We start from the raw sequence: 24,155 nt of genomic DNA, 5'->3' as shown, positions 1-24,155 counted from the left end.
CATCTACCTCTGTCCCACACTTCATCACCAGTTAATCCCTTTGATCGAAGGTCATCCTTGATACAGTCCATCCACCTTCGCTTTGGTCTCCCTTTCCTTCTCGTTCCCTGTACCTCCATTTCCATCACTTCTTCTTTGTCTGCATGCTTTCCCACTTCTATGTGGGGTCGATGTCTCTTGCTAGCTTTGCTCCTTTTTATATAACGATGATAATTATTTTATTATTGAATTGACTACATTATTCTCCTCTTTTCTGTTGCAGCCACAACTCTTTAGTTCGTATCCACCTCCTAAAGACTACATTCCGGAGAAACCCATACGCTCTATGCACAAAAAGCAGAACGAAGTCTGGAGATTTCTCAGTGACACACGCCATGGCCTCCATGACATCGGATGGCTGAATCACTGCCGTAAAGCCGTGCGGTCGGTTGTCGTTGCAGGTGAAGACATCAAGGTAGGTGTCCCTAGACACTAAAACTATTAAATATAAAATTAAGTTTCGAAGAATATTATCATACGATATATTTTTCAAAGAATATTGTCATAAGGTATATTTTTTAAAGAATATAAGAATATTGTCATAAGGTATATTTTTCAAAGAATATTGTCATAAGGTATATTTTTCAAAGAATATATTGTCATAAGGTATATTTTTTAAAGAATATTGTCATAAGGTATATTTTTTAAAGAATATATTGTCATAAGGTATATTTTTCAAAGAATATTGTCATAAGGTATATTTTTCAAAGAATATTGTCATAAGGAATATTTTTCAAAGAATATTGTCATAAGGTATATTTTTTAAAGAATATATTGTCATAAGGTATATTTTTCAGAGATCATTGTCATAAGGTATATTTTCAGAACGAGGACATAAAATTATTTTTATCAAATGGCTACGTACAAAATTATAGTGTTAGGTACAATATATTTTGCCTTTCATGATAAAACAAGTAGATATGAGGATCCTGTTGCAGGAACTTAGAACATATAAATGTTGGTCGATTTAACTATAGAATTTTTCCAATTTATCTTTCTTTCGTTTCATCCAAATTATTTTTCTTCATAGCAACATAGCCATAGAATGTAAGAAATTTTTATGCAACCTATGGGAATATATGTGTCCACTCAAACCCTTTTGGTTAAGAATCTAAGAAATTTTTATGCAACATATGTTAATATGTGTGCCCAATTCAACCCTTTTGGTTGGGCTAAAAAGCCTGTATGCTATAGAACGATGTGTCAACCAGTTATCTCTATCTTGAGCTTTTAAATTAATACTTCTCCATTCATCATCATCTACTTAACAATTCATAGTCCTCAGCCATGCAGGCCTGGGTCTTCCAACTCTTGTAGTGCCTTGTGGAACCCAATTGAAAGTTTGGGGAGTGCGAAGAGCACGCCCGAATCATCTCCATCTACCCCCTACCATATTTACTTTTCGTATTTGTAAATCTAAGGTTTTTTGTCAAGATCAAAGACTTCCTTAAGCTTAATTCACCTATAAAATTTTTGTAAGCTTTACCTGATAAAGCTACCCAAAAATCCCAAAACAGACGATTATAATACTCAACTTGGGAGCAAGGATCTCCAAAACGTCTGACATCTTCAAAAACACTAAAAACCCAGAGCAATGAAAACAACACGTCTGAACCTCGCTGGTGCTAGGAAGGAATGAGGGAGGGAGCATGGGGAAGGGTAGGGGTGAAGGGAGGGTAGTCGTAGTAGAGGGCAGTAGTCGGAGGTAGAACGGCACCTCGTAGTTCCGGGGGAGGTTGAAGAAGGAGAGGTGTAACTGGTGAGGGACCTGTGGTCGTGGTTCTAACACGCCCCAGTTACTATACCGACACTCGTTAGAGTGGGCGAGCTGGGTTTATTCCTGGCATTCCATGCATCTTTTTTTCTCTGGTATATTTAGCAATATTTATGCCTTAGAAATGGTGCTGAAAGGAGCATTTCACGGAGCAACACAGGTCGAGCCCAGAAATAAAATTTAGAACTAGCTTACATAGTCATTCCAACTATCAAAGCTTATGTCTGTTGACAATCTCCTATAGCTTTTGTGTTGTATTTGCTGTTATTGGTTCTATAAAACTCCTGTGAAATTAATGATTAAATCAAAGAAAACATAAATGGCTACTTGAACATGTTTGATGCGTGTGAACTTTTTCTTTCAGTAAACAGTCGGTGAAGTAGGATTTTTCATGCACAGCGTACCAATTCTCTGGTAGAAGTGAAGATGTCACATACAATGATAACTTCTGAATTTAAAGGGGTAAACACTGCAGTAATGCATGGGCATTGCAAGAGTAGTACAAATTGAGCCATTTGGTTTTTAACCGGGTTTCTAGTAATTATCATAATCCCAAACGTGGTATTTTCATGCGTGTCGTTATCATCCTTCCCACTTCTATTGTTTGATGATTTGTCATCTTTGTCTTTTACCATTAATGACATGTCTTGCCTGTTTACCTTTTCCCCTGTTTCATCCGAGTGTCGTTTATCCACTGGATGGCTTTAGTCTTTACTGTTTGTTTGGAATTTACTACAATAAGGTATTTTGGCCTTGATAACAAATTGATAATGCTTCATGCCTGTTTGTGTCATATTTACTACCACAACCCTTTTTATCATCTAACATTATGCTTGGTTTCAGTTGCTTAGAGTAACTCTTGTTAGCGGCATGAAAACTTTGAGAAATTAACATTAGCTAACAAGGAGACCGTTTTTTATAGATTTGATTTTTAGATTGGTATGTACAGTATTAATTTTATTGCCTCTTGCTTGGTATTCTTTGCTAAATAGATTACAGCTATGGCGGCCGGATGTTGACATCGCCAAGTACCGTAACAGTAACGAAGGAAGAGAGTTTAGTAACGGCTCCTCCCATACTTACCACACTCCCCCTCGAAGCGTAAATGCTGTGTAATGTGCAGATAGCTATGTGGCGTGTCAAGCATACGTTATTATACGATATCCTAAAGGGAAACCTTATGGGTACTCGCGCCAGAAGTTAGAATTCTGTGAAACCTTTAGTTTAATTCTCTGGGAATATCTACTGTAGTCAAATATACCCTTAGGAAGCTACTGAAGGAACCTTCCATTAGGACGTCATGGCGTTTACTGTGCATACAAATTACAATAAAAGTTTCTAGAAATATGACTGATTAGATTTGTGATTTTATTTTCTGATTAATGTGTACATTATTACTTTTATTGCCTCCTCTTTATTATTCTATGCTAAATGGATTACTGTGTACTGTATACAAATTTTTTAATAAACTCTTTTCTAGGCTCGACCTGTGTCGCTCCGTGAAATGCTCCTCTAGCACCATTTCAAAGGCATAGTTATTGCTGAATATACCAGAGAAAAAGCATCCCTTTTTCTCTGGTATATTCAGCAATAACTATGCCTTAGAAATGGTGCTAGAGGAGCATTTCACTGGGCGACGCAGGTTCCTCGCCCAGAAATAGATTTTTCCTTCGTCAAAATCCCTTTTATGAATTGAAGTCGGTTCCTCGCCCAGAAATAGATTTTCCTTCATCAAAATCCCTTTTATGAATTGAAGTCATTACACATTATCCTAAATCCTTTTCAGAACTGGCTGGTTATGGACATTATAGAAAGATCAGTTCGCATTCTTTTAGCATCAACTGAAGAACTTCTGCCCGGGTCACCTCTGTCGGATAAATCAACGACCGGTACCAGTGTAGCTCCCACCTCGCCTTCAAGTAGTCCTAGCTCCGATTCGGGGCAGATCCCGATGCCGCCAGAGTATTCGGCACCACAAAGCACGGCTGAAAATTTGCCGCCCGTATCGGAAGCGCACCTCGCTGCTGTGGAGCTTGTTCTGAGGTTTGAAAAGCTTTCCTTTCTTGATATTGATTTTGATGTACCATTTCTTTTATAAAAGAACATTCTCTCTCTCTCTCTCTCTCTCTCTCTCTCTCTCTCTCTCTCTCTCTCTCTCCCCGCTTAAACTAAATCACTCTACCAAAGAGCAAATGGAGTCTCTGCATATGGACTAAAAAGCCTTTGAGACATCCAAAATCCTTGTAACACTCTCTCTCTCTCTCTCTCTCTCTCTCTCTCTCTCTCTCTCTCTCTCTCTCTCTCTCTCTCTCTCTCTCTCTCTCTCTCTCTCTCTCTCTCTCTCGATATTTTATACATTGTACTGAACCATGATAGAGGACTTGGTGAAGAATGATAAGCAGTAGGATTAGATTCATGACCTGGTCTTATAGATATACGTGACGGCATTTAAATTTCAGCAACCTCTGATTAAAGTATGCCTCGTATGAAAAACTGTAAGCAGTGCCAAGCTACGTTGGTTTCTACGTTTTACTTTTGATCAATCCCTGTTTGTCTTTTCCTTTGTAACTGTCAAAGTTTTTTCACTCATCATTTAAGAACAAATCTTTTGTATGGGGCCTTTGAGAATGTAGAAATGGGACATGGGTGTTTCATTGATCTACTCTGAGAGTTACTCTTTGATAGTCTCTTTTGAAAGGTATCATATCAAAGACCTTGGACATGGGATATGTATCCACTATGGCATATATTCAGGGCCTTGAATTGTGTCTATACCCTGTGAAGGGCAAATCGTATATGTTGTGATTGTAACTTTTGAAGGGTATCATATCAGAGACCTTGGACATGGGATATGTATCCACTATGGCATATATTCAGGGCCTTGAAATGTGTCTATACCCTGTGAAGGGCAAATCGTATATGTTGTGATTGTAACTTTTGAAGGGTATCATATCAGAGACCTTGGACATGGGATATGTATCCACTATGGCATATATTCAGGGCCTTGAAATGTGTCTATACCCTGTGAAGGGCAAATCGTATATGTTGTGATTGTAACTTTTGAAGGGTATCATATCAGAGACCTTGGACATGGGATATGTATCCACTATGGCATATATTCAGGGCCTTGAGATGTGTCTATACCCTGTGAAGGGCAAATCGTATATGTTGTGATTGTAACTTTTGAAGGGTATCATATCAGAGACCTTTGACATGGGATATGTATCCACTATGGCATGTATTCAGGGCCTTGAATTGTGTCTATACCCTGTGAAGGGCAAATCGTATATGTTGTGATTGTAACTTTTGAAGGGTATCATATCAGAGACCTTGGACATGGGATATGTATCCACTATGGCATGTATTCAGGGCCTTGAATTGTGTCTATACCCTGTGAAGGGCAAATCGTATATGTTGTGATTGTAACTTTTGAAGGGTATCATATCAGAGACCTTGGACATGGGATATGTATCCACTATGGCATATATTCAGGGCCTTGAATTGTGTCTATACCCTGTGAAGGGCAAATCGTATATGTTGTGATTGTAACTTTTGAAGGGTATCATATCAGAGACCTTGGACATGGGATATGTATCCACTATGGCATATATTCAGGGCCTTGAATTGTGTCTATACCCTGTGAAGGGCAAATCGTATATGTTGTGATTGTAACTTTTGAAGGGTATCATATCAGAGACCTTGGACATGGGATATGTATCCACTATGGCATATATTCAGGGCCTTGAAATGTGTCTATACCCTGTGAAGGGCAAATCGTATATGTTGTGATTGTAACTTTTGAAGGGTATCATATCAGAGACCTTGGACATGGGATATGTATCCACTATGGCATATATTCAGGGCCTTGAGATGTGTCTATACCCTGTGAAGGGCAAATCGTATATGTTGTGATTGTAACTTTTGAAGGGTATCATATCAGAGACCTTGGACATGGGATATGTATCCACTATGGCATATATTCAGGGCCTTGAGATGTGTCTATACCCTGTGAAGGGCAAATTGTATATGTTGTGATTGTAACTTTTGAAGGGTATCATATCAGAGACCTTGGACATGGGATATGTATCCACTATGGCATATATTCAGGGCCTTGAGATGTGTCTATACCCTGTGAAGGGCAAATCGTATATGTTGTGATTGTAACTTTTGAAGGGTATCATATCAGAGACCTTGGACATGGGATATGTATCCACTATGGCATATATTCAGGGCCTTGAGATGTGTCTATAATCTGTGAAGGGCAAATTGTATATGTTGTGATTGTAACTTTTGAAGGGTATCATATCAGAGACCTTGGACATGGGATATGTATCCACTATGGCATATATTCAGGGCCTTGAGATGTGTCTATAATCTGTGAAGGGCAAATTGTATATGTTGTGATTGTAACTTTTGAAGGGTATCATATCAGAGACCTTGGACATGGGATATGTATCCACTATGGCATATATTCAGGGCCTTGAGATGTGTCTATACCCTGTGAAGGGCAAATTGTATATGTTTCTACAACATACTGTTTGTATTTGATCGTTTCAAGTGGGTCCTTCTTGTTTGTCCTTCTTTTTCTCTGTCACTCTCTTTTCCTATCTTTATGGTAAAAGTTGAATTCTTCTATCATGGCTGTAACTTTTCAACTATATGAGATAGACCTTATACATACCGCACTAATAAAATTGATGTATGGAGTGAATTGAAGGTCAATGGTATTCTTGGAGGTTAAATGTCAAAATTATTTTACGAAGCCGTAAAAAGTTATTTGGTTTATGTAGAACTCACATTTTTTTTGAATATTTTGTATTAAGTATTGTAAGAGAAGAGAAAGTGAGTAAGGAAATGTTAAATACATAAATATATGTTTATTCCTACGCGGATACAAAATTTTGAGTCATTTGTATTGTTACTGCTAATCATGTTTTCTACGACTGGCCAATCATAAATTTGATTGGATTGCACCATGCTTCATTGCTGGGCAACCATAGCGCATGGAGCAAGAGGATTTTTGCTCCCAACATCTCCGCCCAACACTGCTGCTTGCGAAGCGAAGAGATTGTGCTCTCGCTTCGTCTCTACGATCGAGCCTTTTGCATTCATCTCGCCTACCACTTAACCCTTTTACCCCCAGCTTATTTGGAAATTTCCAACCCTTAACCCCCAGGGGGTTATTTTTTTTTCAAGCACATTTTGCAGTATATTTTTTTAAAATTGCTCCAACAGCCTTAATTTTTGTCATAGAGAGGTCAGGTTGGTCTCATTCTCTTGGAAAATGCCTGAAGTTTTTCAAAAAAATTATCAAAAATATGCAAAAAAGAAATGTAAATAGCGGGTTTTTGCAAGGACGTACTGGTACGTCCATGGGGGTAAAGGTATGAGTTTTATGAAACGTACCAGTACGTCCTTTTGGGGTAAAAGGGTTAAGATACAACCCTTTGAGAAGAAAACTACTTTTTCAAACCTATACCCCTGTCGAGACTCAAGATTGTGACAGGAAAATTAGGCCCCTTACTAATACTTTTAGTAATTGAATCTTTCAGAGAGGAAGGTTATACCCCTTAACCCTTTTACCCCCAATGGACGTACTGGTACGTTTCACAAAACTCATCCCCTTACCCCCATGGACGTACTGGTACGTTTCACAAAACTCATCCCTTTACCCCCATGGACCTAGCAGTATGTCCTTGCAAAAAAACTGCTATTTACATTTTTTTGCATATTTTTGATAATTTTTTGAGAAACTTCAGGCATTTTCCAAAAGAATGAGACCAACCTGACTGCTCTATGATGAAAATTAAGGCTGTTAGAGCAATTTGAAAAAAAATATACTGCAAAATGTGCTTGAAAAAAAAAATACCTTGGGGTTAAGGGTTGGAAAGTTCCAAATAGCTTAGGGGTAAAAGGGTTAACTTCATGGAGACTTTCTCCCTCCTAAGGAGGACTCCCATATAAATGACTCAGAAGTTTATATTCGAGTAGGAATAAGCTACAAATTTTATACGATTTGTATTTTACTCGCTATACAAACCTGCTGCTGCCTCCGATGCCTTAGATGACCGCGGAGGTAGCAGCAGTAGGGGATTCAGCTTTATGAAGCTTCATCTGTGGTGGATAATGTGGGAGGGTGGGCTGTGGCACCCTAGCAGTACCAGCTGAACTCGGTTGAGTCCCTTGTTAGGCTGGAGGAACGTAGAGAGTGGAGGTCCCCTTTTTGTTTTTGTTTCATTTGTTGATGTCGGCTACCCCCCAAAATTGGGGGAAGTGCCTTGGTGTATGTATGGACAAACCTGAGTGATTCACCAAAGATCCTACCTAAACTGTCCCGCAAGTCTTTGACCAGGTGAGTATTGTGAGGAGGTGATTTGAGCAAGAGTTCTCTTGCTCCATGCGCTATGGTTGCTCATCAACGAAGCATGGTGTAATCAAACCTAATTTTTGATTGGCCTGTCGTAGAAATCACGATTAGCAGTAACCCATATAAATGACTGAAGTTTGTATACAAATTGTATTAAAAATTTTTATTAAATGACTCGGGGGTTTGTATAGCTAGGGAAAATACAAATCGTATTGAAAATTAATAGTATACTGTAATTCATGAAAAGGGAGCTCATACATAACATATAATATTAAGTATTTTCTTATAACAAAAAGAAAAAGTGAAAAACAGTATCTCCAATATTATTTCAAGCTTATCCTAATATGTTATTCATAACAAAAGCTAATTTCAGTTAATTACTCTATATTGAAGAGAAAAATAAATTCCAAAAATAATTAGGAAAATATGTCTGGATTGACCATCATGTTGACACGTATTCATAAATTGAATCTGCACAAACTGATTAAAAAGGATGCATATTACTTTTGAATGCAAGTAGTACATTACTTTATTTCCCTACTGTTTATTTTACCAGATGTGGTTAATTTGCATAAGTAGAATAGACAAAGTGAGCTGTAGCACCCTAATAGTGACAACCAAACTTGGCTGAGTCCCTTGTTAACCCTTTTACCCCCAAAGGACGTACTGGTACGTTTCACAAAACGCATCCCTTTACCCCCATGGACGTACCGGTACGTTCTTGCAAAAAAACTACTATTTACATTTTTTTTTGCATATTTTTGATAATTTTTTGAGAAACTTCAGGCATTTTCCAAGAGAATGAGACCAACCTGACCTCTCTATGATGAAAATTAAGGCTGTTAGAGCAATTTAAAAAAATATATACTGCAAAATGTGCTAGAAAAAAAATTACCCATGGGGGTTAAGGGTTGGAAATTTCCAAATAGCCTGGGGGTAAAAGGGTTAAGCAATGAGGGACTAAGAGGAAAAAATAGCTTTCTTTTTAGATGTTAGCTACCTTCCAAAATTGGGGGAAGTGCCATGGTAGATAGATATGAAATAGACAATTTATTGAAACGTGATCAATTTGATTTTATTTCTTCAGGTATGGTAGTGAACTACAGCTGCTGACTGGTAGTGGAGGCTGTAAGGATAGTCTCCTAGAAGTCCTGTCCTTTACGCAGTCAAAGATATTATGCTCGAACCCCGAAAGGTGTGACTGGTTTGTCATGGTCATGTTCCTCATATCTGGAGGAAATGTTGAAAGGTTAGTTATATCGTAGTTCCCCCCGATAACATTCACGGAACATTGAGCTAATCATAATGCTAATATTGAAGGTCCTCAACCTACAAAATTAATTCGTTCCAAGAAGCTGTTTGCAAGTCAAATCCTTTGCAAGATGAATTTTGTTAGATTTTGGCCTAAGGTAGGCCTAACCTGAATCCCATGTCTATAATTTCCCTAAGGTAGGCCTAACCTGAATCCCATGTCTATAATTTCCCTAAGGTAGGCCTAACCTGAATCCCATGTCTATAATTTCCCTAAGGTAGGCCTAACCTGAATCCCGTGTCTATAATTTCCAGCTGCCAAAGTCGACAAATAGTCGGGTTTCATATGAAATCGATATCAACTTATTGCAAATGTCAGTTTGTTTTCTGTATTAAACGATACAATATTTTATTTCAGTATTTCTTTATATCTTTGTTATTTTCAGTTATGTTTGGTTTTGTATCTCCAAATGTTTCTTAAGTTGAGGGCCTTCTGTACATTATATATATATATATATATATATATATATATATATATATATATATATATATATATATATATATATATGTATGTATGTATGTATGTATGTATATGTATATGTATATGTATATATATATATATATATATATATATATATATATATATATATATTTATATATATATATATATAAATATATATATATATATATATATATATATATATATATATATATATATATATATATATATATATATTCAGTTGTAGTTATTACAACTTGTGTTTTTAGCCGACTTCATCTTGTCTTTCATAGCCGACTTCATCTTGTCTTTCATAGCCGACTTCATCTTGTCTTTCATAGCCGACTTCATCTTGTCTTTCAGGTGTCGAAATGTTCTATCGCATATCAGTGGATTGCTCGTGGGAGGCATTTTATGGCCGTGTTTCTCCGATTCTCTCTCCGTCACCCACGAACTTCTGCCCGGAGAGGTCACTTTCTCTGGAATTATTCACAATGCGCAACTTGTACTCAGCATTGAAATTCCAATGCTGTTCTCCGTGATACAGGTACGTACGTCACTGATTTACTTATGTGTATTACACGGTATCTGCTTGTAATTATCAGATGCCTTCATGATGATGCATTTTTGGTGATTAACCCTTTTACCCCCAAAGGACGTACTGGTATGTTTAAAAAAACTCATCCCTTTACCCCCATGGACGTACCGGTACGTCCTTGCAAAAAACTGCTATTTACATTTTTTTTTTTTTTTGCATATTTTTGATAATTTCTTTTAGAAACTTCAGGCATTTTCCAAGAGAATGAGACCAACCTGACCTCTCTATGATGAAAATTGAGGCTGTTAGAGCAATTTAAAAAAAATATACTGCAAAATTTGCTTGAAAAAAAAATAACCCCAGGGGGTTAAGGGTTGGAAAGTTCCAAATAGCCTGGGGGTAAAAGGGTTAACAGATATCCCATAGTGTTATATACATGTGAGCATTCAGTATATTCCCCAGTAAACAGTAATTATACTGTATAATATTTTAACCCTTTTACCCCCAGGCTATTTGGAAATTTCCAACCCTTAACCCCCGGCGTTATTTTTTTTTCAAGCACATTTTGCAGTATATTTTTTTAAATTGCTCTAACAGCCTTAATTTTCATCATAGAGAGATCAGGTTGGTCTCATTCTCTTGGAAAATGCCTGAAGTTTCTCAAAAAATTATCAAAAATATGAAAAAAAAAATGTAAATAGCAGTTTTTTGCAAGGACGTACCGGTACGTCCATGGGGGTAAAGGGATGAGTTTTGTGAAACGTACCAGTACGTCCTTTGGCGGTAAAAGGGTTAATAAATCGTACCCAGTACTCATATACCTATATGCTACAAGCACCAGCAAACGTATACATTAGCTTATGAATATTGGATATGTATTGAAGTACATAGTACAATCATTGTGAAAATTTGCTGTTTTTCTATGAATCTTTGCTGATAGTGTATTCTTATGCCCTGTGTTTGTAAAATATTTTATTTTAGTTTTTCATTACTTTTTATATTGTTTATTTATTTCCTTATTTCCTTTCCTCACTGGGCTATTTCTCCCTATTGGAGCCCTTGTGCTTATAGTATCTTGCTTTTCCAATTAGGGTTGTTGCTTAGTTAGTAACAACAATAACAACAACAACAACAACAACAACAATAAAAATGATAATAATAATAATAATAATAATAAAGGGATTTTGACGAAGGAAAAATCTATTTCTGGGCGAGAGACCTGTGCCGCCCAGTGAAATACTCCTAAAGCACTATTTCCAAGGAATATAACTGCTATATATTACCAGAGAAAAAAAGCATAGGAATGCCAGGTTGAACCCAGCTCGCTCACCTATAAAAGGTGTCGGTATAATATACTGGGGCGTGATAATTCACAACCAGAGGTCTCGCACTATTTAGATATCTCCTCTTCAAAATCCCCGCCACAGCGAGGTGCCGATGAACACTACTACCACTAACCCAACCCACGCCAGTGACGTCACTCCTCATAGCACCCAAGGTTTGGGGCCCATGTTGGGAGGGAAGTCAAGGGAGGGTTCACTGGGCGGCACAGGTCTCTCGCCCAGAAATAGATTTTTCCTTCGTCAAAATCCCTTTTCTGGGCTCCGACCTGTGCCGCCCAGTGAAATAGTACCAGAGAAATGGTCCCAAATCTTGGAACAATACCTGAGGAAGTAAAATAAAATTCAAAATAACAGGTAAGAGGATAGCAAGACATAGTTGATTAAGGTTCACTATGTTCAGGAGGAATCACATTCCCTGCTGCCACTGTAGCAAATATAAGGCTTCCAGAGGTTCTAAGCAGTGGCGTTTAAATACTGTTGGAGACTTCCAGCCTGTATATTTAGTAAGTCCAGTGAAGTTCATAGTAATTAACTGAGGTAGCTACAGCTCATATATCATGGACGTGAGGGAGTGATGTGGGAATGATTCTAGGTAGCCCGTTAATGAAATGCAGGATCTGCTGTCTGAGTCCTTTCAGGATGATGGTTCCTCACCTTCTCTAATGGGTAAGGGCCCTGAGGACTGAACGGGAGATATGTTTAAGTAGGCTTCCAGTGTGTTTACTGGACATAAAGATGGGTCCTGCGGAAGTGGGACAATCTTCCAGGGGAACCGTCTGTCCTGGGGGTCCTCATTTTCGCTAAAAACCTTTTGTCAGGGGAAAGGAGTACTTCCCCTGACGAGAGAAATTCAATATGACCTGGATCTCTAGACCTGGATCTCTAGACAAGGCTGAAAGCTTGATATATTGGCGCCAGAAGTCAGGTTCATTAAGAACAAGGATTTCCTAACCAATGGAATATAATGGCAAGTCTCGTTAAGAGTGTCTGAAGCCAACTTAAGTACGTCATTCAGAAACCAGGAAACTGAGCTAGGGTGAGTTGATGGTTTCAATCTGGCGCAGGTTCTCGGGATGGATGAGAAGTATGAATCTGTAAGGGCAATATTAAAACCAATTGTAAAACCTTCAAGGCTGACTTAACTTGTGGTAATAGTACAAGTCGCTAAGTCTGATTCAAATAAAATTCTGAAGAAGGTTACTGTCAGATTCATAGTCATCGTCTCAACCTTTGAGTCCCTTAAAAACTGGCAAGTTTCATAACAGCCGAATCATACTGTCGAAGGGTGGATCCCCTCTTATCTGATTCTAAAAATAACGTATTTGAGGATCAATATCTGCACCTCTTGAGCTGCAAATTTCATAAAGTCCATAAAGGTAGGGCATTCTGAACTTGAGGAAGCTAACACATTGCGAGTTGTACTGCTTGTGTTAGCATTGGATTGGGGATCTGTCGAGGTGGAGACCCGGTTCCACCAGAATGGGAAACCCGTTGTTCTTGGGCCAGATGGGGGCTACTAGAGCCACTTGGCCTTTGAAAGTCCTGAGCTTGTCTAACACTTTCATCGACAGATTTATTGGTGGGAATAGGTAAATTCTCTCCCAAATGTTCCAGACTAATGATATTGCGTCTGTGGCGTAAGCCCGAGGATCCGGGCTGGGAGCTACGTAGCACTCTAGTTTGTAGTTGGACTCTGTTGCAAACAGATCTATCTGGAGATCCGGAACCTGAGAAGGAATCCAACTGAAGGACTTTGGGTCTAGTGACCACTCCGACTCCAGCGGAGTTGTCCTCAAAAGTGCGTCCGCCACTATCTATCTAGAAGAAACCTGATATCTTGGTTTTTGGCTGGAGCTGGTTGCTCAAGGTCAAAAATACCGCCAGGGCCTCTAAAACATTGATATGAAGTTGGCGGAATATTGTCGACCAGAGTCCCAGGACTTTCTTGTACTGAAAGTATCCCCCCCCCCCCCCCCCCCGCCTGTTAAGTAGGCGTCTGTGTAAATGACCAGCTTGGGGGTGGATATTGTAAGGAAACGGATTTGCCAGATTTTGACCTTGTCCATGGTTGAAGTCTTTTCTTCAGAATTGGTTGGAGTCGAGCCCTTTGTCTCGATATTACTCGTTTTCCTGGAGTACCATACTCGGCTTAAATCTTTCAGTCTGGCCTTCAGTAGTATATCTGTTACTGAGGCAAACTGGAGGGCACCCAGGATTCTCTCTTGATTTCTCCTGGAAGACAATTTGTCTTTGAGAAAACGTATTGTGTTTGCTATATCGTTCCTCTTGGCTGTTGGGAGACAGAGTGTGGGAGCATAGAATTCATTGAATCCTAACCATTGAAACTTGTCTTCGGGACCAAACGAGACTTCTCGAAGTTGATTTGGAACCAAAACTGTTGTAAGAGGATATCACTCTGTAGTTGCTGTGAGGCAGTTGCCTAGTTGAAGCCTAGAAACGGACGAAAATGCCTTGCTTTCGGAACATGATAGCAAACGTCTGCAAGATCCATAGAGGAGGTGACGGCCCCACAGAGAAGCAAGGTCCGCACCTGAGAGATGGTCAGCATGTGAAACTTGTCGCATTGAATGTAAGAATTCAGAAACGACAGGTCCAGGATTACTCTTCGCTATTCTGAGTCTTTCTTTGGCCCGCTGAACAAGTGATCCTGAAATTACAAGCGATTTACTTTCTTTATTGCTTCCTTTAGCAATAGATCGTTTTCATATAAGACTAGCTCTTCCGTTGGATGTTGATGAAAAATGGTTGGTGGAGGGGGCCTTTCTATCCAACTCCACCCCAGATCTTTTGGAAATTATGCTGAAAGCCCAAATGTTGAACGTTCAACGGTTCCGGAAGATGTAAAGTCTTCCCCCTACATGAGAATTCCCAATGATTTGCTGCGGATTTACTCCTCGGCCTCCGCGGAATTCTCGGCCTCGAGAGTAGCTGTTGCAAAAAGTTCCTCTCGAGCTAGCGCCTCTGGCGCGCTGGTAACCCTGGAAAGCACCCTGAGTTTCAAAGGTGGGCCTAAGGGCTGGGGAAGTAGCATAGGAGGTAGTTGCTACTTGGGACGCAAAGAAGTCGTAGGAATCAGACAGTAAGGTTTGAAGTAATGATTTCGTCAAGACCTTAAAAGGTGGTTCTTCTTCATACATTAAAGAGGTCTTTTCTGCCATTGTAGCCGAGTTGATAGGTCTACTCAGGCGCATACAGGCTTCGAACTCGAGGCATATCAGGGATTCCGGAAGCCTGGGTAGCCACTCACTGAACTGAATGGAAGCACAGTCAGCGCTTAATTTACCCGATGTGAAGGTCGCCGGGGCGTTAGTCCAGCAATCGTAATCCCCCGGGGACAGGAGGGAAGTCGGATGCGTTTCTTTCAGCTGCGGTAACGGCTTGTCCTCGTTTATTGCCTGCTGAGCAAGGTCCGATATCTTAGTGACACACGGAGTAGGGGTTTACTCCTCCACTAGAAACATCGTGTACGGGCTCTTGTGAGGTGTTAACGTAGTGTTAACACACTCCCACTCGTTTAAGGGCCGGACCCAGGTGGACTGAGCCTGCCCCTTTGGGTACATTTTGGTTTCTTTGGGGACCTTGTCAAACCTTACGAGTGTCTCCTCGGTAAGGCATGCGAAACCAGAGAGAGGGAACTGTTGACCCGGCGGGTAGAATTCAAAATCTTCTACAGTCCGGGTGCCAAACCCTTCGATGGTTACCATAACATCTTTGAAGGGAGAGTGCAAGGCCGCCTTCCACGGATTGCTTTCAACGAATTCCGGGAGCTTAGAGGCATCCGGGATGATATATTGTGCTGTTGAGGTAGCCCATAATAAATGAGACCCTGTATGAGGCTATCTGGTTTAGCACTCTCTCTTCCCCCTAAAGGGCAATAATTCCATTCAATTGTCAAGTTCACAGATGCACCAGGAATCTTTCATCATATAATTCGTGGTGACTCGGTATGTGACACGAGGTTTGAGCCAGTGAGCTACAGAGGTCCGTAAATTATATATATATGTATATATATGGATAAATATCAACACAACATCGTGTTCAAATAGAAATAAATTTCTACCTCATCCCTGGAATCGGTCGCTGGCCTCTTCTAATGAAAGGTCAGGTTGAAACTAACCATGCCACGAGAGGCCATGCATCAATCTTGAAAGGGCTGCCGGATCGAAGGGAGCCTCCGGAGTCGTAGGTTTCAGGCCGGGCTTCGCTCTCGACCCAAGAGAAGTCTTAACTGGTTTGGTGATTTGGAAGACCTGTGAGTCTTTGGTAGGGGCTGGCAGGTAGCTTTAACTTTAGGGACAACGGGACGTGGCCCGACATCAGCCACGTGCTTCCTTGAAAACCCTAAAAGGAAGAGACACAGGGTCTCTTTGCCCTGACACTCCAGGCAAACCCGCCAACCCAGATCTAAAGAGTCGCCAAGGTAGAAGTCATGGAAGACTGCGAGCTCCGAAAGAGGGTATATCGTTACTAATGAACAAGGTAACTCCGTTGGGAATGTAAAATAAATAGATCGAGAATAAATGTTTAAATCGATCAGTCACAAAGGAAATAAAATGAAAATCCCAAAATATATCCGAAGTTATAATTATAGATACTAACGACAGGGGCACCTACAGTGTCCCATAGTAGGGTAGTAACCCAAAAAGATCCGGGTGTTCCGAATTCTTAAAATAGACCGGTATGAAACCGGGACAAAAGGCTATGAACAAAATTTCAGACCGGTATAATAACCGGGGAGAAAACTTTTCATAAATTAACTGACATTGTCAAAATAATTCCATAAAAGGTGAAGATTATCAATGAACAACAACAACAATAAAAATGATAATAATAATAATAATAATAATAATAATAATAATAATAATAATAATAAGAGCTTGAAGCAGAGAGACTTACGGATAATGAGTAAGTTTCTTCAACATAATAAATTTGCTTGTGAAAATTTGCCCAATTTCCCGTTAAGCTGGATTGAAACTGATATTGATCATACAATATAAGAGATTTATTAGAAAAATGTATTGTAGCAGAAGAGGTATCTTAGCAAACATGATAAGGAGACTGCTAAATAAATAAGTATAAGTTGAGGGGTTACGGTTTTATTACATACATACATATACCAAGGCACTTCCCCCAATTTTGGGGGGTAGCCGACATCAACAAATGAAACAAAAACAAAAAAGGGGACCTCTACTCTCTACATTCCTCCTAGCCTAACAAGGAACTCAACTGTTTGATTGCAGAATATAATTTTAGGATGCAAACTTTTCCACCTAAAAGATTTTGTTGCCACAGATATCTACGGTTATCTTAGGATACGTCCCCGATTATACACGATATCTTCGGATAGTCGTTTCCGGGGGTTAGAACCCCGTGATACCTGCCAGTTCACTTGTAATATCAATCGCAGAAATAAGGGATTTTGACGAAGGAAAAATCTATTTCTGGGCTCAACCTGTGTCGCTCCATGAAATGCTCCTTATAGCACCATTTCCAAGGTATAGATACTGCTAAATATACATACATATACCAAGGCACTTCCCCCAATTTTGGGGGGGGTAGCCGACATTAACAAATGAAACAAAAACAAAAAAAGGGGACCTCTACTCTCTACGTTCCTCCCAGCCTAACAAGGGACTCAACTGAGTTCAGCTGGTACTGCTAAGGTGCCACAGCCACAGCCCATCCTCCCCCGCCAACGTTATCCCTGCGTGTCGTAAGAGGCGACTAAAAGGGATGGGACGAGGGGGCTGGGAACCCCCTCTCCTGTATCTACATCCTGTGAGACATCGACTGCTAAATATACCAGAGAAAAAAGTTGCATGGAATGCCAGGAATAAACCCAGCTCGCTCACTCTTATAGAGTGTCGGTATAGTAACTGGGGCGTGTTAGAACCACTACCAGAGGTCCCTTTCCAATTAGTCTTCTCCTTCCTCAGTATCCCTGTAGAAAGTTGCCAGAAGGAACTTCCATCAGGACAACATGGCTATGTCACCCAAAAATTTATTTTTCCCTCGTCAAAATCCCTTTGTTGCTCAAAAGTTAATGTGGGAGGGGATATAGTGTACTGCATATCAATAATAAGCTGCATCTCTCGATATATCTCTAGCTTCTTTCATAAGCTTCATCTTTGGAGATATCCATAGCTTCCTTCATTAACCCTTTTACCCCCAATGGACGTACTGGTACGTTTTGCAAAACTCATCCCTTTACCCCCATGGACGTACTGGTACGTCCTAGCAAAAAACGGCTATTTAAATTTTTTTTGCAATTTTTAATAACTTTATGAGAAACTTCAGGTATTTTCCAAAAGAATGAGACCAACCTGACCTCTCTATGACAAAAATTAAGGCTGTTAGAGCAATTTGAAAAATATATATTGCAAAATGTGCTTGAATAAAAATGACTGAGGGTTAAGGGTTGGAAAGTTCCAAATAGCCTGGGGGTAAAAGGGTTAAAAGAATTAAAAAAAAAACCTTAGTGTCATTTTAAACCTTTAAGTTGGGTGTCCATTTTGAGAATATGTTTTGCCTCAAGATTGACTTTGAACTTCCAGTAAATTGACAAGACTGTATGATCATTTGTAAATCTAATAGATTTTGTATTTGTCTCTTTTACAGGCAAATAGTTCATGCATTTGGAATATCATAGGAGAGTGGATTAGATGCCTATTTTTAGGCGTTTTACCGTGGATTGAAGTGTGCCACTATGTGATAATGGTTCTGCTGCAGGGACCAGATTACGCCGTCTATTTTATTGTTGCCTTCCTGCGTCACTTGCAGAAAATTATCATCAAGTACACGGGAAACCACAAGTGTCTTACTCTCTTACAGGTGAGCTAAATACAGTAGTCTACATTAGTCTACATTAGTCTTTACGTAGATAAGTTGGGTAGTTCGTTAGCCCTATGATATTTGCCATGTTTAATTCCTATGGTTTAACTGTTATTGTAGTTACCGTTCCTTTAATGTTTAGATATGCTTAGACATGTAAGGTTTGATGCCTTTTGCGATTCGACACTCAGTTGGTTCCTTGTCATAATTATTTAGCCTTGCATTCCCTATGTCATTTGGCTAGTTGGTAATTGGACGGTCGTACATGGTGATTGTATTCTCCTCATTATATTATTACTTTATTGGGCTTGGAAGGCATTCTCTGGTACATTTTCACCGGCCGTCACAGGTCTCTCCCCAGAAATAGATTTTTCCTTCGTCAAAATCCCTTTATTGCAAATCTTCTTGTCTTCATCATTTGGAAAGAATAGTTACCATTGTCATTTCTAAATTAGACCACTGCACTGGGGCTCTTTTAATGGCTTTAAATTCTCAATCAAAAAAGCTAAAACTATTATACTTTATGAGGATGTTTAGTTAAATACATTAGTTTATATTACAGTGATCCCTCGTTTATCGCGGTAGATAGGTTCCAGACCCGACAGCGATAGGTGAAAATCCGCGAAGTAGTGACACCATATTTACGTATTTATTTAACATGTATATTCAGACTTTTAAAACCTTCCCTTGTATGTAGTACTGTTAACAAACTACCCTTTAATGTACAGAACACTTAATGCATGTACTACAGTACCCTAAACTAAAACAGGCACAAATATTAAAAGCAATTTTATATCATGCATATCCTAAACACGCCAAAAAGCACGATAAAAAATGGCAACCAATGTTTTGTTTACGTTTATCTCTGATCATAATGAAGAAACAAACGCATTTAGTGTACACATCTGTGTATAGGTTAGTTTTTGCATCGATTATATTGATTATACAGTATGTTGATTTTGTTATTACCAATGTTTTACTTAATTTTTCATAGGACTACCAAATGAAATGTTTTTCTTTATAACGCTGCCTGAAATGGCGGCGTCATAAAGTACGCTCCATCTTCGATCGTAATAAACAAACGAAGGCATTTAACGCGCATGATGAAAGGGATAAATAATGATATTACAGTAAAAGCTTTTAGAAAATATGTTATTACAAATATTATTTACCGTATCTATATAAAATCATACATACGTAGCAAAGCAGGAAAACAATTTACGAGAGAGAGAGAGAGAGAGAGAGAGAGAGAGAGAGAGAGAGAGAGAGTTGTTTTACGTACGTAAATGTAAATTTTAAACTAAAAAATAGCCCCATTTCATATAAAATAGGTTATTACAAATATTTTATTTTATATTACAGTAGTCTGTATAATACTGTAAAGTTCAGTACAGTATGTTGTTAGTCGTGGCGATAAAATTCTCACGAAACAAAAAAATGGCATTCGATTACAACAGCTGATTCATTCTCTCTCTCTCTCTCTCTCTCTCTCTCTCTCTCTCTCTCTCTCTCTCTCTCTCTCTCTCTCTCTCTCTCTCTCTCTCTCTCTCTTCGTGTTATACAATACTTACATATAGATGAAGAAACTAAAATTAGTTTTCTTAGTGTCAATTAAATACGAAACGAAAAAATTATGCCGAGTTTACATCCATTTCAATCGTTGCTAAAAATACGGCATCCGATTTCATCAGCAAACCACTATTTTTTGGGAAACATCATTTTATTCTAGAAAATTGCCACTCTTTAAATAGTTAATTGCACATTAAGAAAGCGTTTACTTTTGTTTTTAAATTTCGGGTGTGTTTTAAAAATCGAGTATTGTTGACTTCTTTTTGTTTTACTTTTGGCTGTGATCAGATCAGCTGACGTCTAGCTGCTGCTCTTGAGAGCGTACGAATACACTAACAAAGTATCGTTTATACCATTTCTTAACTTATTCAAACCGTCTATACAGTTGATATTACATAAGCACCAATGTGTTATAACCTATCAAATTTTTTTGTTTATTACATTTAAAACAACACACTCTCTCTCTCTCTCTCTCTCTCTCTCTCTCTCTCTCTCTCTCTCTCTCTCTCTCTCTCTCTCTCTCTCTCTCTCTCTCTCTCTGTGGGCTACTTTTCACTACCTCCCATTCCTTACCTCTCTCTATCTCTCTAACAAATGATATCTTTGTTGCTCCTCAAAGTTTGATTGATATTGAAAATCAATCAGGATTCAATTTTCCTTACTTTCTCCAATCTCGCACCATCGGTCACATCGTGGTATTTTCGAAATTTCCGGAAAATCCGCGATATATGTATATACATGCGTTATGAAAAAAATCCGCGATAGTCGAACCGCGAAGTAGCAATCAACATTAACCCTTTTACCCCCAAAGGACGTACTGGTACGTTTCGCAAAACTCATCCCTTTACCCCCATGGACGTACCGGTACGTTCTTACAAAAAACTGCTTTTGAAATTTTTTTTTGCATATTTTTGATAATTTTTTGAGAAACTTCAGGCATTTTTCAAGAGAATGAGACCAACCTGACCTCTCTATGACAAAAATTGAGGCTGTTAGAGCAATTTAAAAAAAAATATACTGCAAAATGTGCTTGAAAAAAATTAAACCCTGGGGGTAAGGGTTCGAAATGTCCAAATAGCGTGGGGGTAAAAGGATTAAAAACAATCTTCGGCAATTTATGAAGAAGATTGAGAGTCCATTCCGGAACTTTAAAATCTTCTTCAAGCAAATCAACACAAGCTGAAAATTGGAACTTCCATTACCCTATATCGGGATCTTGCAACTACAATATAGAAAGCGTAATAATGATTCAAGCAATCATAAGGCAATTTGCTTGAGGATACATTCTCACTAATAATAACTTCTAATTTATTCTAGTTGGAAATAAAAAGGCTCATTGAGCTTCTTGCTAAAATATTGTTTTGTTTACCATTGCGTGAATGTACTGTACAGTAGAACTTATAAGGCATAAAATTCCACATTGTAATTTATTCTAAAAGTTCCAAATTGTCAACAGTTGTAGGATTTTTTAGTTTGTCATTTAATGAAATTAACCAATTCAATTTGCCAAACAATGCTTCTGTTTGTGAAGCAGAAATGTTCGCAATTAATTTGGCAGGCCTGACTTTTAAAAGACCATCACAAAAAATTGTAATCTGCAGTAACACTAGAAATACTATAGAGTCCTTTCAAAACTATTATCAAAACTTCTTTGGTAAAACAAGTAGTTTTCATTAACATAGATTATATTGAGTTGGTGTAAATGTTCAAATGTGTTGGATCCATAAAGCAAACAAAATGGCATCAAAGTCTCTTGTCTTTCATATTGTTTCTTATATATAATTTTAGCTTTCATCCAGGTTGAATTACTAATAAAATAAGTACGATAGACACTGTTCTATATGTATTTAATCACTTGCACAGAAGTTAAAGACGATTATGGATAGTTTTGCTCAGCGCTGATGAGCGATGCATCCCAGAATTCAATTGATATAAACAGTTAAAGAAGAAAGATAACAATGATTAGCTCTTAAAATACCAACATTAACTGAAGTAATATTTTCTTGAATTTAAGTTCTTGCAAAATTGATATCTTCCAAAATTTAAATTCTTGCAAAATTAATATCTTGGATTTAAAAAAAAAAACATTAACTGTTAAGGAATATTTTCCTGAATTTAAGTTCGTGCAAAATTAATATCTTCCAAAATTTAAATTCTAGCGAAATTAATATCTTGGATTTAAAAAAACATTATCTGTTAAGGAATATTTTCTTGAATTTAAGTTCGTGCAAAATTAATATCTTCTAGAATTTAAATTCTTGCAAAATTAATATCTTGGATTTAAAAAAACATTAACTGTTAAGGAATATTTTCTTGAATTTAAGTTCGTGCAAAATTAATATCTTCCAAAATTTAAATTCTTGCAAAATTAATATCTTGGATTTAGAAAAACATTAACTGTTAAGGAATATTTTCTTGAATTTAAGTTCGTGCAAAATTAATATCTTCTAGAATTTAAATTCTTGCGAAATTAATATCTTGGATTTAAAAAAACATTAACTGTTAAGGACTATTTTCTTGAATTTAAGTTCGTCCAAAATTAATATCTTCCAGAATTTAAATTCTTGTAAAATTAATTATCTTGGATTTAAAAAACTGTGAAGTAATATTTTCTTGAATTTAAGTTCGTGCAAAATTAATATCTTCCGGATTTTAAATTCTTGCAAAATTAATATCTTGGATTTAAAAAAACATTAACTGTTAAGGAATATTTTCTTGAATTCAAGTTCGTGCAAAATTAATATCTTCTAGAATTTAAATTCTTGTAAAATTAATATCTGGGATTTAAAGGCTTGCGAAATTAATATCCTGTGGAATTTAAAGTCGCGAAATTAATATCTTCTTGAATATAGAGTCTTGCTCCGGCTATAGTTTTTCTGAAGAAGGTATTATCACTCCACAGACCTCGACAATTACTGGATGGCGTATTGGCGAGCACCTCAGCTTTATGGAAGGGCTGTCTCGCCGTCACCGACGCACCGTTCTCCCGGCTCTCATTAGTTCATTTTATAATTTACGTCATGAATGTCCTCCCAGACAGTTGTGAACAGGTCTTTTTATTTTGTATTAACCTTTTTACCCCCAAAGGACGTACTGGTACGTTTCACAAAAGCCATCCCTTCACCTCCATGGACGTACCGGTACGTCCTTGCAAAAAAATGCTATAAATTTTTTTTTTTCATATTTTTGATAATTTTTTTTAGAAAATTCAGGCATTTTCCAAGAGAATGAGATCAACCTGACCTCTCTATGACAAAAATTAAGGCTGTTAGAGCAATTTAAAAGATATATACAGCAAAATGTGCGGGGAAAAAAATAACTCCCTGGGGGTTAAGGGTTGGAAATTTCCAAATAGCCTGGGGGTAAAAGGGTTAAGCACACTTTTTTATAGTGGCATTAAACCCACTATATATATCGAGTTATGTGGAGAACTGTAGATCAGCACATCAATGCCTTACAAGTTCAGACGTCGGAGGTCTGGACTTACGAGATCCTACACATTCTTTTTCTTTTTACTCTTTTTCCAAAGCCAAAGATAATTGAGACTATAAAGGTTAAAGTGAGTAAAAACTTATGTACGAAGCTAAACTTTAATAAAGATCTAATTATAAATTTGGTACTCTATTTTCACTTCAATTTTAATAACAATACTGTCCTGAAATATGAAACCCCTTAGGTATAGTAGTTAGTAGGTATGAATATTCCTTGAAAAACACTTGTCTACATACATTGGAATATCATTCTGCCTGTTAAAAATCATACAGAGTGAAGACAAGATAAATCTGTAGAAAATAGGTCATTTAGTAGTGGAGACTTTTTTCTCTCTCTCCTGTAAACTGATTTCAAAAGAGGAAACATTTTCTGTGACTTCAGTGTTTTTGTAATTATATTTTATGAATGTCATCATTATTATATCATTAGAA

The 24,155-nt window shown here is 37.9% G+C and overlaps 1 protein-coding gene across 1 annotated transcript in view; it reads left to right on the top strand.

The window, feature by feature from the left end:
- Positions 1–23,821, top strand: part of LOC137620490 (protein broad-minded-like) — a 38,582-nt gene extending 14,761 nt beyond the window's left edge. Inside the window, exons 4-9 of the mRNA XM_068350655.1 lie at positions 263–454; positions 3,600–3,856; positions 9,268–9,429; positions 10,294–10,477; positions 18,451–18,663; positions 23,135–23,821. Coding sequence (XP_068206756.1) covers positions 263–454; positions 3,600–3,856; positions 9,268–9,429; positions 10,294–10,477; positions 18,451–18,663; positions 23,135–23,278 — 1,152 coding nt within the window. The 3' untranslated portion in view covers positions 23,279–23,821. The remainder of the gene's footprint in view (positions 1–262; positions 455–3,599; positions 3,857–9,267; positions 9,430–10,293; positions 10,478–18,450; positions 18,664–23,134) is intronic.
- Positions 23,822–24,155: the final 334 nt, after the last annotated feature.

Source organism: Palaemon carinicauda, chromosome 27 (assembly GCF_036898095.1).
Source record: "Palaemon carinicauda isolate YSFRI2023 chromosome 27, ASM3689809v2, whole genome shotgun sequence".
NCBI lineage: Eukaryota > Metazoa > Arthropoda > Malacostraca > Decapoda > Palaemonidae > Palaemon > Palaemon carinicauda.
This window is presented reverse-complemented; position numbering and strand designations above follow the sequence as displayed.